Source organism: Rousettus aegyptiacus, unplaced genomic scaffold (assembly GCF_014176215.1).
Source record: "Rousettus aegyptiacus isolate mRouAeg1 unplaced genomic scaffold, mRouAeg1.p scaffold_m13_p_9, whole genome shotgun sequence".
Classification (NCBI taxonomy): Eukaryota; Metazoa; Chordata; class Mammalia; order Chiroptera; family Pteropodidae; genus Rousettus; species Rousettus aegyptiacus.
In genome coordinates this window covers 7670920-7685206 of record NW_023416312.1, presented here as the reverse complement: position 1 = coordinate 7685206, position 14287 = coordinate 7670920, and the positions used below count along the sequence as shown (strand labels likewise).

The 14287-nt window shown below is 47.4% G+C and overlaps 1 protein-coding gene across 4 annotated transcripts in view; it reads left to right on the top strand.

The window, feature by feature from the left end:
* Positions 1-509: 509 nt before the first annotated feature.
* Positions 510-14287, top strand: part of MAP7D2 (MAP7 domain containing 2) — a 90055-nt gene continuing 76277 nt past the window's right edge. For 2 of the 4 annotated variants that reach the window (XM_036226740.1, XM_016125103.2), the window contains exon 1: positions 510-634. In XM_036226740.1, the coding sequence (XP_036082633.1) occupies positions 583-634 (52 nt within the window). In that variant the 5' untranslated portion in view covers positions 510-582. The remainder of the gene's footprint in view (positions 635-14287) is intronic. The other 2 variants (XM_016125105.2, XM_016125104.2) reach the window with 1 other exon arrangement.

Here is a 14287-nt window from a genome sequence, read left to right as displayed (position 1 = left end):
AACTGTTTCCAGAGCTCCAGCGCTGAGTATGTTTGTGGACGCCTTAGTGTGTGTGCACGTATGCGAGCCTTGTGAGGATGTGTGTGCACGGTGTGTGAGAACGTGCGTTCTGGGTGAGCCCATGTGTGCACGTGGTGTTTGTGCGCTTTGTTCACACGCCGTAAAGATGTGTGCGCACACTGAGAAACTGTATCCTATGTGTATAACGCTTTGAGTGTATGGGGACGTGTGTTTACACTGGTGTGTGCCCGTCGTGTGTGCATGCGCGCTGTGTGAGGACCGGTGGGTGTTCACATCGCACGTGCACGCGGTATGTGCGCGCATTCCGAGAACTAGTGCGCAAATTACATGTGCACCTCATGCGTGCGTGCTGTGGTGAGACCCATTGAACACATTGCGAGTGCACGCGGTGCAAGGACGCGGACGCGTGCGGGCGTGCGCGGGTCCGGCGCGGTGCGGCGCGGCGCGGCGGTCCAGGCAGTGCGCCTGTGCAGCCAGCGCATCCCGATGGAGCGCGCCGGCGGCTGCGGGGCGGAACCTGGGACGGAGGGGACTGCGCGGGGCCACCAATTCCCGGGGAAGATGGCCGAACCGAGTGCGGTGCGGACCTCGCCACCCAACCACCGACTTCCCGGTAGGGCCCCTGAGGTTCGGCGGGTGCCTGGAGGCTTTACGCCCCCCAGGGGGGCGGGTCCGACCCGCCGCGGGCGGTGCAGGACAGCGGCTCTGGAGCGCATCGGTGGAGACGAGGCACAGGGGTTGTCTGAACGCCCTTCCTCTGCCTCGGGGTCGATAGGGCACGGGATCAAGGGCCGCGCCTCTCGCGGTGCGGGTGGCAGGGTCCCCTCTCATGTGGCCCGAGCGAGCGCGCTTGGGGTGGTCTAGGGTGGGTAGCATGTGTGTTTGGCGTGGGGCGCCGAGGCCCACGCTTGATGTCCCCGAGACTGGGGGCCCTCCTCTCAAGAAGCAGGCATAGGGGACACTGGGGCAGACGGAGCGGGCTCGCAAGGGTTGCCCGGGCCTGCGCGCCCGCCCACTCTGCGTCTAGAAAAACGCGCGGCTGCAGCCAGCCGCGAAGGTAGCCAAGTTGTGTGCTTTGCAGCGTCCCCGGGGGGCAGAAACCGCGGGTCACCCACTGGCAGGTGCGGATGGAGCGACCCCAGGGAGGCTGGGCGCGAGCCCCGGGTGGGGTTCCCCGGACGCCCTAATACGCTCCCGGAGACCTTGGGTGAGCTGCCCAGGGGTCTGGCGGGGCCGCGGCCCCTCCACATGGCAGAGGGACACACATGAGTCTCCCAGCCCGCGAGGCTGCAGCTGCTGGGAGCTATGGAGGGCTGGTCCCCGGACTGGCTGCCCAGAAATGAGCGGAGCACGGGGAGATTTTGAGGACATTTGTCAGAATTTTACATAGGCAGGTCTCGCGTCTTCTAACGTTTTGTAAAGTCGTTGCAGGTAGTGAGGGGGTGTAAGTAGCGTGGAAACCGATTTCATGCTGTTTTTCTTGACAACACTTTTTTTTTTTTTTAAGTTAATGTGAGCTATTTTTAAAACACTTTTAACTGCAGTATAACGTGCATACCACAAAAGCACACAGACCTTAAGTACACGGTTTGGAGGATTATCACATTGTAAAGATCTGAGTATTTTATGTAACGTGTACGAAAAAAGGGAAAGAAATTAAAGGAAATGTTCTTTAGTCACTTAAAACGTGCTTTTCATTGGGGGAGGGGAGTTATTTGTGATTGAGCCTTCATTTGCATCATTCATAGAAGGAGGGGGTGTCTTAAATCTTTCCCAGTTTGCGTTTTTCATCATGCATTTTTAAAAGAATTTAACAAATATCTCAGGATAGTGATATAAATACTATAAATATGTACTTCTGTTTTTATCCTTTTTGCTTGAGAAAGTCCACTGCATCTGCTAAGGAAGAACCCAGAATCCACTGTGGGGGGGCACAAAAAAAACTTTCCTCCCACTTTATAAATTCTTGTAGCTAGGCTAACAATCAGATTAACAGACAGATTAACAAGAGAAAATGTACAAAGTTTAACACAGATATACATGTGGGGGTGTTAATATTAAAAGATATGAGACAGCGAACACATTGGGCAGTTGAGGCTTATAAGCCATTCTGGACAAAGGAGAAGGGGGGAGCGGGGGTCTGGGAATTCAGAGGGGAAGTAGGTAATTCACAGGTAGGAGAAAGAGCAAACATGGTAAACAATTCTCAGGGGGCCATTCTGAAGAGAGGGGAGGCAGAGGGAAAGAGGCTTTGCAAGATTTCTTCCTGTCCACGTGGTCCTTCATATGTGCTAAGGTGATAATACTGATTCCCTTCCCGAAGCAGGTTTTTCTATCTGAATTTCTTTAGGCAGGAAGGGGGAGGGGGTCAAGGGTTCTTTCTGAATCTTTTGTTTCTTGATAAACAGCTTAAATCAATATCCCAGGAGACATATTTTGGGGTAGCAAAATTTGGTCCCTCTCACCGCCCACTCGCCTATCAGGACCAGCTTGGTGGAGAGGGACCTAGTATAATAAAATATTTGCAAGGGGAGGTTATTGAAGTTCACAGTTTTATTGGGTTGAGAATTTAAACAATAGGCTATTTCGATGTTTTAGAGGCAAGGAGAGGCTGTTTGGTCGGGCCTGCAATTTCTCTGCAGGATTTTAATTTATTCAAAGGAACTTAAAAAGGGCATTTTTACTGTTTTAGTTGGAAACTTTATTTTAGAACTGTTTAATGCACTCTGTACTGATATTAAGATTAGCCTAAAGCCATTTTCTTTCGTTTGAAATTGGAACTATGGAAAGCTGTGTGAAGGTTTAAAATACTAAAAACTTCTATATGCATTAGAGTCGGTGTGGGAAAATTGGTTTAGGTGCCAGTAATATCATGGTTCTTTTGAGGGTTCATGGGTCAGATACTTAAGAATAATATCATTTTCAGAAAAAATCTTGATTATTGAAGTTTTATTATCATCCATCCTGGAATTTGATCATTTTTTGGTTGCCCAGGACTTTATCCTAATGAGACCCAACCCTGCATTTTTTTGAGAGTCAGCCTTTGTTCCTAAGCTTGTACTCAGTGAGGGCTGGAAAAAACGGAAAGGCCTGCGATATATAGGCTCTCGGACAATTTCATGCCCGCTCGTTGGGGGATGGGTGTAAGTTGGTGCGGGCTTTTCCTGGGAGCTGTTGCAGGGGGACCGCCTCAGGTTGTTTCCTCTAGCAACAGGTTCTTTCAATACTGAAATCCTGTGCACGTTCCAATTCTCCACCAGTGATGCTTTCGTTCCTTTTAATTACGCCCCCTATGGAAATTACTAAATGTAGTGTTCTTTTAGGTGCTTGCGTTATATGCATACGCAGTGAAGGCGGAGCAAGCACCTGTTGCTTGGATCTGCTTAAATACCTTTAGCCAGCAGGTAGAATTACTAGATCTCAGCTGGCAGACTGCCTCAATATCACATAAATTCTGTGCTCCCTCAACCTGAAGCGCCCCCTTCTCCCTTTTTCCCTTCCTCTAGGCTCCACTCAGAATTAAGGAACGTCCTTTGTTATTCTGCCTGTGTCACTTTAGTCTACTCGTTCCTCTCAGGTGCCCACTGTAAGCAGGACTCTGCTCTTGCTAGAGCTGAGTAGATTGAGGTCCAGACTGCCTGGGTGTGAATGCCACCTCTCCTCTTCCTGCCGTCTCACCTCGGGAAAGTTATTTGCTATCTCTGAGCTTTAGTTTTCTCACCTTTGAAATGGGCTGAAGAAACAACACAGAGAGATAAAAGCACTGCTTTGAGGATGAAGGACTTGATATCTGTACAGCAGTGCCTGACACACAGTAAGTGCTCAGGCTAGTCAGCCATTATCTTCTCTATTAAATCATTGGCTTGAGGGATAGGCCTTGCTTGGTCCAGGTTATATGTGCTGCCCTTGGTGCCACCTGGTGCTGAGGGAGGCTGGATAGTCATTCTACCCCTCAGAATTTTTGCACACAGTAGGTCTGTAACTGATGTTTGACAATTGTATTACACCGGCAGCAGCTACACCGGGTTGGATGCTCGGTAAATACTTAGGAGGTAGGTTAAGGAAGTGTGCGGTTGGAGGACTTGCAGGTAGTAGAATTATAGAGCACGTTTCCTGAGGCCTGTCGAGCCGCCTGGTGCGTTCTGCAGGTGAACGTTGTTTGCCGAGTGGAGCTCGTTTCCCCACTGCTCCCTAGTAAGGAGGGAGTGGCTTTGAGGTAAGATGAGGTTCCCCGCTATCTTTTGGCCTGCATCTTCCATCCCCTGCCCTAGATCAGAACATAGGGGTGCAAACCAGAAGTCGAGGAGTGCCCAGAGTAGGGTGAGGCCGAGTAGGAAAGGCTGAGAGTAGGCCCCCCAAAAACATCAGAGTTCTTCATCCTTTCTCAAACTCGCATTTAAAACCAATCTTAAACACTTTAACACTAAAACTGCTTGGACCTAAGAAGAGCAAGTTGGGTTTGTGCACGTGTGTTAACATCTCCAGCCCCTTTGGGAGTGGGAAGGACCTCCAGGTAAAGAGGTGGTTCGTTTTTTAAGAGAACATCTCGTCTTCCCTAGTAATTATTATCCTGACGCACTGATGAAACAGAAAAACTCGCAGGGTTAATTTGGGCAGGTGAGAGATGAGGATTTTGGCGGGGGGGGGATGCTGGTAAATTGGTGGGTTTTGTTGGGAAAACTTAAAAAGTTATAACTTGTATTGTGCTCAGCATAGTAAGCGTTCACAGGGCAGGTGGTGTGCAGCTGACCCTACTGCCTGGTTTGGGAGAGCTGTCCCGCAGCAGTTCGAGAATTTGAAAACTTCCCACGACACTGCCCTCCAGCTTCCTTCGAATGAATTACACCACGGGAAGGAAGAGGTAATGGTTGAGGGTGGCTGTCCTTGGGGTGCTGTGGCCCAGGGATGTCTTCCTCACTGTCCACCGCATGTCTAAGGGGACCCCCCCCCCTTTGAATGTGGATTCTGCCAGCTAAGCCTCTGGGGCAGGCAGGGTCTTGGGGTCTCCTCCTCCTGAATGTGGGCCTGATCTGCTTTTCTGTCGGGAATCATTGCTTTCCTCTTGCTTAAGGGGTCTCCTCTTTTTAAAAAGCCCTATGATAGCAGAGTTCAGGTTGTGATTTAAGTGAAAGGAAAACAGATCTGAGTGAACCCCCCACACACAATGTTTGAGGGAACAGCCGGCAGCAGTCATCCCAAATGCCCATGATCCCTTGGTATGGCAAGGTCTGTCCCCAAGGTACATAGCTCCTGGCTGGCGCTGGGTTCACTCACTATCTGAAAGCACACGCTTTCCCTCTTAATGCCAAATAGGCTGGTGTCTCAGTCCCCAGACAACACAATGGAACACTTCTTCTTCTTTTTTTTTTTTTAGTGAATTTTCACTTTTTATTTATTAATTTTTTTAACATTTTATTTATCTTCCCCTCCTCTGGTAACCACTAGTCCCTTGTTATGGAACCCTTCTTAACTCTTGTCATCTCACCCTCTTCATTTTTACCCTCCCTTGCCCATTCGTGTAGTAATAGCTTTATTGAGACAACGTTCACGTACCACACATTTCACCCATTTAAAATGCACAAATCGGTGGTTTTCGGCATGTTCACAGAGTTGTACAGCCATCACCATAATGAGCTTTAGAACTTTTTTCATCACCTCACAGAGAAAGCCCATCCCCATCAGCCGCCATCCCCCATTACCCCTCACTGCCCACCCTCAGGCCCGGCAGCCACCACGTGTACTCTGTGTCTGTAAGGACCACTAGACTTCTGCCATGGTGGCCTTCAGCCTTTGGTGCATGCACGTGGCGTGGTTGGCCAGAAGCCCACAGGTGAGTCTTTGTGTGTCAGAGGTATGGAAGCCACCATTCCGCACTCTCTGTCCTTCAGGTCCAGGACTGGCTTCCCCCGCAAGGCCTTAGCTTTTCACCTTCTGTGCATCCTGCTGCTCGGGGCCCACTGAGCCCTCAGGACCTGGATGTGCCCTGCCCGGCAGTCTGCAGCCACACACTGCGCATGTGTGCATTTTAGCTCCTCGGGTAGTAACCGCTGTTCATTGTTGAGCACTGATGTGCCAAGCACCATTATAAGCCCTTACTCACAAACACCGTTTATACCGTTTTTATGCTCATTATAGCGATGTTTCAATTATCTATTCCTGTGAAACACCCCTGCAAGCTTATTATTTCTCAAGATTCTGGGGGTTGGTTGGGCTCAGTTGAGCAGTTAGTTAGCAGTTCTTTTGCTCCGTGTGGTGTCAGCTGTAGTCACTCACGCTGCCACCGTCAGCAGGGAGCTCAGTGGGCTTGAAGTGTTCAAGAAGACCTCTCATGGTCCAGGTGTCTAGTCACAGGGAGTCTGTCCTGGATCCGTACTGCATGGCTACTGCAGTTCAAGAGTGAGGAAGCAGAAGTTGCCACTTCTCTTCAAGCCTGGGCTTGGGAGTACCAGTGACACTTTTGCTGCGTTTGGTGGTCAAAGCAAGTCGCAGGGCCAGCCCAGATTCAAGGAGAGGGGAAAGAGACTCCACTTCTTGATATGAAGGGCGGTAAGCACCTGTTGGGAGAGGAGGAATTTGTCTTTTTGGAGACAAAAAGGTAAGTCCGTTGACATTAAGAGTAGTTTGCTCAAGGTCACACAGTACACAGCAAGCCAGGCCTCGCACCCAAGTGTTTGACTCCAGAGTTAAGTATTTTTAACTTCCCAGATGGCTTATAACCAATTTCTGTCACACTTGGGCCTTGCCACCCACATCTTCTGTACCCCTGTCAAAATCTAGCTCAGTACTGCCAAGCCACAACTTATAAAGATTTTCTGTGCCTTTTCCTTAGTACACGATTGTTTTTCTCCCCAGAGCTGATGACGGCCCTCATTTTTTACAATTACAGCAAAATTCGTATTAACTAAAATGCTTAGAGGAAGAGAAGTTCCATTTAACAGAATTTCGGTTTGCCAGGAATTAAGCCCCCAACTGTCTCTGTGCCAGCCTTTATTGCTGGGGTCTGGAGGATCTCCTTAGTCACCCCCGCCCCCAGATTCCAGGATGTTCTCTTCGCTTAGCACCTGGGCACGCATTTCCCCCAGTGCACAGTCCTCGTGCGGGGGTAGTGTCGCCTCTTAGGAGGCTTTTCTCTTCTCTACCTTAATGTGTGTGTTCAGTTCTCCTGAGCACCAGTCAAGGGTGACAATTGGTGGTGAAATATTGTGACAGCCTTCATTGGAAGCTTTACCTCACACTCAAGTAATTTTTCCCCCAGTGGAGATAACAGGTTATGAAAAAAAATTTAACAGTGATCATTTTCATTAGCTAGGTAACCAATATTATGTAAGCAGTTTTAATTACATCCTCAGACTAAAAGCTCTCTTTAAAAAATTACCGATTCCGATTGTAGTTTTCTTACTGCAAAACATGTTTCTGTCTCCTTTTTCACCCTCCTCACCCACTCCGATTTCCACTTCACTTGATTTTATTTTCATCAGTCATGAATTATTGCTAAAGAATAATCGCTTCTTATTAATGGTCCATTAATTTCCACATATCCCTAATCTTCTGGGATGAGATTAACTCTTGATAGTGAAACAGTTAAGAGAACGAAACGGACCATTTCACTCTACCCTGTTCAGCTTTCATTTCTCTTAGTTGTCTTTTACTTTCTCTCAGTTTTGACTGGGGGATCCGAGAAGATTCGGTGGCTTTCTACTAAGGAGTAGCGAATGTCCTTTGTGGAACACAATTTTATCTTTATTAGTTAAAAATTAAAAGGATTCTTGCCACTTTGGTGTGTAAAGATGATTTCAAAGTGAGTACCTGTTATAATCAGGCCAGTTCAAGGAGATACCACACGTGAGGTATAGCACTGTCCAATAGAACTTTTCGTGAGGATGGAAATGTTCTGTGTTCCGTATGGTCGCCACCAGCCACGTGTAGCCATTGACAACTGAGAAACAGAATTTTTCAATGTACCTGATTTTAAATGAACTCGAAACAGCCACAAGTGGCAGTGGCTCCTGAATTGGACTGTGCGGATAACCGGATGCTGACTGACCTGGCCAGGTTAGGATTAACGATGAGGAAAGAGTTCCAGGCCTCAAACAAGTCACTTCAGACGCCCCTGTTCTTGGTTTCACCTCTACAAGCACAGGTGCTTGGCACTTGTCATTCAGGCACTCTCAGATGTGCACAGGCCACCAAGAACAGAGCCAGCAGTTAGCTCCGGTGGTTCATAGCAGGTCTGTAGGGCCACTATGAAACCTGGTGGCTCTGGGCTGCCCATGGTCAGCCAGCCCCTCTCTGTCCCTGCCTCGATTTTGATTACACAGTTTGGTTGAAGGAGAAACCAGATTGACTTACAAGGTATTACCAAACCATTAGATGGAACCATTAGCTGTACAGTATTTGGGTGAGGCTGTGGGGAGAACTTTTCCAGTGAGAGGTTGGCAGGGACCGGGACCTCAGGCCTAGGCCGGAGAACCCCGTGGTGGGAGATGATGTTGGCGAGGGCATTTGGGAAGGCATTGGGCACCACGGCTGAGTGAGTCATGTTCTCTCTTCTAAGACGTGCTCACTAAAGTAGATAAACCTCAGCTCTCTCGTTCCAGCTTGTTCTTCACAAACTGTAGCCTCAGGTGTTGGCCTGTGAGAAGAACTTGGTTGCTTGTTGCTTATCTGTAAGTAAGATGGTACACTAAGCAATCTGGTGCTTTCCGACTCTGAGGTGCTTTCTTTGATCTTCCACTGCTGGCCCAGGAGGTGGGGGGGGTGGGGTAGTTTGGTCTTCATGCTTTTTGTTAGCAGAGTCACCAGCCATGTACACTTGGAGCCAACAGACTTACCAGCCCCCTTCCCAACCTCTCTCCCATTATAGTCAAGACAGGGAGTTCTGCCTCCTTCACTTCTCATGACCCTGTCCTTATCGCCAAGGCCTAAGGCACACCCTGTTATCTAGGGCCTGACCATTATCACAGGAGCTTTAGTTGTCTCTGTCCCTCTGTCCAGGTCACCCTCCCTGTCATGGATCCATCATGTCACTCTCTGGCTTAATTTCCTCTGATGTCCGCTAGCATGAGTACAGTCTGAACTGCTGATATGGTTTCCCAGGCATGTTGGGATGGGGATTCTGCTTACCTCCCCCGCACCAGCTCCCTTTCTGTGGCCAGTGCCCAGCCCCAGCTTGTAGTGTTTAACACACTCTGCACCAGTGTGCCCATGCGTGTCCTCTTCCCTGTGCCCAGAATTCCCTTCTCTGTGTCTGCCATGTTCATCCTTCAGTATTTGGCTTACACCACACTTCTTTCCTAAAGCCTTCCCCAGCCATTCACACTTTTGGTGTTTTTTTCTTTTCTCTTTCGTTTTCATTATAGTGTTGCTAACAGCACTAAATGCAGGTAAATGAAATTATGTGCAAATAAACTTGAGGTCGGCATTCGGAAACGAAAGTTCATAGATCTTAAGCATGCAGTCTGATGAACATGAACCTATACACCCATGTAACCAGCACCCGGATCAAGAAACTACACATTTGTAGTACCCAGGAGACTCTCATGCCTCTCCTAGACAATAATCCCCAAAGGTAATTATTGTTCCTACCTTCTTTCACTATAGATTAGTGTTGCTTGTTTTTGAACTTTACTAAAATAGGTTCATGTAGTACGTACATTGTTATTTTGGCAAAATCAACATAACATAAAATTTACCATTTTAGCTATTTTTAAGAGTACAGTTCAGTGGCATTAAGTACATTCACATTGTTGTGCGACCATCACCATCTACCTCCAGAACTTTTTCATCAAGTAGATACTTTTTTCATGTCTGACGTTTTCACTCAACATTATATCTGTAAGACGCACCCATGTTGCAGATCTCAAGCTTTTATTTCTTTTTATTTCCGAGTACTATTATGACATGGTGTAACTGTACTGCAATTTATTTTATCCATTTTCTTGCTGATGGACAATTGGGTAATTTTTAGCTTTTTATTCTCTTGACTAAAACCGCTGTGAATACGCTTGTTCACATCTCTTGGTGCCCATACAGATGCATTTGTGCTGTGGACATACCTAGGCGTGGCATTGCCAGGTTGCACGGTAAACCATATGTTCAGCTTTAGGAGATAGTGCCAAACTATTTTCCAGACAGTTGACAATAGTTTCCTGTGCTGTTATAACAAATTACCACAAAATTTTTGGCTTATAGCAACACTAACGTGTTACTTTATAATTCTAGAAGTCAAAAGTTCTGCAGTCAAAGTGTCAGCAGAACCTTTCTTGAGGCTCTAGGGGGAAATCTGTCGGCTTTGCCCTCTCCAGCTCCTGGAGGCTGCCCACACTCCTCGGCTCATGGCCCCAGCCTCCATCTTCAAGGCCAGCAGTGTATTATCTTCTAATTTGTCTTTCTCCAACTTCTCCCATTGTCACATCTTCTCTCACTCTAATTCTCCTACTTCCCTTGTGATTACATTGGGCCCACCTGGAAAATCCTGGATCATCTCCCCATCCCAAGAGCCTTAACTTAATCACATCTGCAAAGGTGACATATTCACAGATTCCAGGGACTAGAATGTGGTCATCTTTGGGAGGCCATTAGTCTGCCTCCGAGATGGCCATACCATCTCGCATTCCCACCAGGAAAGCACGAGACTTCCGATTCTTCAACGTCTTGGTCAGTACGTGGTATTATCATTCTTTTTAATTTTAGCCATTTTGGTGGGGATGCGGGGGCACATCCACAGCCACCATGCCCAAGCAGTATGTCCTCCTTTGCTCCCTTACAGCTTTATTGCAACTTTATTATAAGTGTTATAGCTGTAAATATATGTTTGCAATGCCCATGGCCTGGCCAAATCGTACACTCCATTACGAGGCGGGTCGTATAGTAGCAGGTTCAGTAAATGCTCCTGGGATGGTGAGGAATCAGAGGGCAATTTTCAGCAGAGGAGTGAGCAAAGCTGGTGCTTAAGAGTCCATCTCTGGCCCGAGGCAGGGTTTTTCCCAAGTGAAAATAGGACCAGAGCAAAGAACCTGGTTTCTAGCTTCTACACGCTGTTGTCTTCCCCAAGATAGTTCATCTGCCAGTGAGTAATGCCCTGGAAGGCGAAGTGGGCCTCGGCTCCTGAGGGCGTTGGTTGGAATGACTTCACCGTGTATGTAAATGAGAGGGGAAACTCAGTTCCGGCAGGCAGACTTCTGGGGAGTCTGACCCGGACCTTCTGCACACTCCAGTTTTCCTCTTCCTGGATTCTGTTCATGTAGCAACACACGGCACCTTCTCCTGCAGAAAGAAAGACCGGAAGGTAAGTAGATCTTTCTGGATCTCAGGGAGTGTTGTGTGCGTGGACTTAAACCTGCCTTGGAAACTTGAGGCCAGAATCTCTGAGGAAAGTAAAGCCAGAGTAGAAATGAATCTTCGCTGCCCCTGGACACAGGGCGGTGGGTGCAGATGTCATGGTGCTGGGGAAATAAGCCTGGAAGGAAGCTCAGTATTAAGCAAAAGATGGATAGGCTCGTGGCTTCCTTTGGGAACATCCTGTTGTGAGTAACCACTTTCTATGTTCTAGTTTGTTCTCCAACTTACTTTGCTGAGCACACACCAGGTTTCAGGGCCTCAGTCTTATCTTTCCGGGCCACTGAGATGTTGGCAGCATTCCTGTAGCTTGGCATTACTCTGACCCTCTGGGGTGTGGTGTATGTGTGAGAACTTTGTGGCAGAGGACTTCTTTGACCCTCATAGGAAATTCTGTTTGTAGTAGAACGAGACCTGGCTGGTTGGTATTTAGCTCACAGAGGAATCAGCCTGTTGAGAAAAATATTATATCAAGGTAGGAGTTACTGTGATGGCCTATGCTGGGGTTATTGGTCCCTGTTTAAAGACATACTGACTCTATCACAGTGTTAGCGACTTGAATAAGTACACATGGAATTCACAGGCTGATCTGAAAACAAGCCAGTTGTGATGGAGTGGAGGCATGTCTTGGCTGGTGCTGTGGCCGGCGCATATACTAGGAGGTTTGGGTCAGGCTGAACAGGGCCATGGCCCTGTGTTTATGGAGTCCCAGTGACTTCCTGGAGGTCCTCCACTTTCTGCCTATTGCATTCAAGTTCTGGAAAAGGTCTAGCGGCTGCATTCCTACTGAGAACTGTCCCTCCAAGACTTGGACCCGGCTCCAGCTTCCCTCTCCATCATCCTAGACCAAGAAGGCCAAGGGCCTGACCTTTTGGGGTTCCCCTCTGTGGACTCCAGGTCTGGATGGAGATGGAGAGAATGGGGCTGAGCTGCACCCTGTAAGTGCATGTTAACTTTTTCCAGGATGGATAGTAGATCTTCGCTCCACATACTCTGAGGCTGGAGGGTCATCCCTCACCTCCTGGGTCAAGAAGTCCTTTATGCTCATAGAAATGTCTCTCCTCTAAAGGCCTCTCCTCTTGCTATGCCCTCTGTTGACAGGCAGGACAAACACTCAGCTTCCTTTTCACAAAACCTCGTAGTCTCCGTAAAGAGACAGGTGACCTTCTGTGGGGCTTAGTTCCTTCAACCCTCCTAATGTCACTTGCTCTGGCGTTTATGCCTGTGATATTGGTATTTCCCTTCTCTAACCTTCTGCACAAATTGCCCATAGCATTACCTTTTCACCTCTTTGTTCAGTTAAGAATTGACTGATGAAATATCCCCTCGTACCTGTCAGGATGACACTTATCAAAAAAAAAAACAACTGGGCAAGAATGTGGAGAAATTAGAACCCTTGTGTACTGTTGGTGGGATTGTCAGTTAGTGCAGCTGCTGTGGAAACTATGGAAGTTCCTCAAAAATTGAAAATAGAACTACCATATGATCCAGAAATCCTGCTTCTGGGTATATTGCCAAAAGAACTGAAATCGGGATCTCCATAATGTACTGGCACTATTCACAATAGCTAAAATATGGAAATGACCTAAATGTCCTTGGATAAATCAGCAGGTAAAGAAAATTTGGTATATATTCAGCCAAAAAGAAGGAAATTCTGCAATATTTGACATGGATGGAGCTTGAGGGTATTATGAAATAAGCCAGTCACAGAAAGACAAATATTGCATGGTTCTACTTACAGGAGTTATCTAAAATAGTTAAATTCATAGGCTCAAAGAGTGGAATGGTGGTCCCCAGGGCCTGGGGGAGGGGGGAGATGGGGAGCTGCTAGTCAGTGGGCACAAAGCCTCAGTTAAGCCAGATGAACATGCTCAAGAGGCCTGCTGCACAAAATTGTAGCTAGAGTCACCGAAACAGTGCTGTGCACGTAAAAGTCATTACGAGGACAGATCTCATGTTAGGTGTTCTTACCACAATTAAATAAAATTTTAAAAATAAAGGGATTTTTAAGAATCTACCACTTAATCTGATCAGATACCAGCTTGGCCACTAACTAGCTGTGAGGGAATGGGTTAGTGTTTCGGTTTATTTTAGCCTTAGTTTCTTATAAAATGGGTATAATAACAGAAACTCCCAATGGGGTCGACAGGAGGATTATACGAGGTAATGCATGGAAAGTGCTTAGCACAGTGTCTTGCTCCTGCTTCATGAGGTAGCGCGATCATCTCAAAGTACATCTCATTGAGGACAAGGCCCCAGGCCCATGTACGTGGACACAAAAAACATATTTTTGTGTACAATATACACTTATATCAATGTATTTATACCAACATATTTATATACAGAGTACACTGCCTTCCAAGGAGCTAGCGACCCAGCGAAAACAGGCTTTCTCTAACTTACTGTAATCCACATTTCCCACTGAAAAGTACCATAAATGAAAATAGGAAAATGGGCCATGAGGCCATAGATGAACAGATGGTTAATTCTGTCTGTAGGACTAGGGGCAGCCTTTGTGCACGCGTGCGTCGCATAGTCACTTACGCTTAGGTGCCCGCTGCTTGGTTGGATAGCACCGCCAGGTACCTGGCCTTGGCCGTGCTCTCCAGCTTCTGCACAGGAATGGTGCTTCGTTTTCTCCCTCTCAGCTTAATTTACATGCTGCAATTTTTCAAGTAAACAGTTATGCCCCGTTCAGGAGCATGTCCAGCCAGTGGCATTCCTTTTCCTCTTCCTTTATATATATATCAGAGTCTCGTCTTAGGTCCTATTTCCCGTTGTCCTAGGTGAGCTTTCTTTTTCCATTTTGTGCAGTTAGCATTTTTCCACGGAGGATACAGAATAGAGGGAACACTCTTATTTTTCGCCTTCTATTCCTCTTTGAACACCTGCTAGGTGCTTCACCCCACAGAGTAGCCCAGAGCTCAAA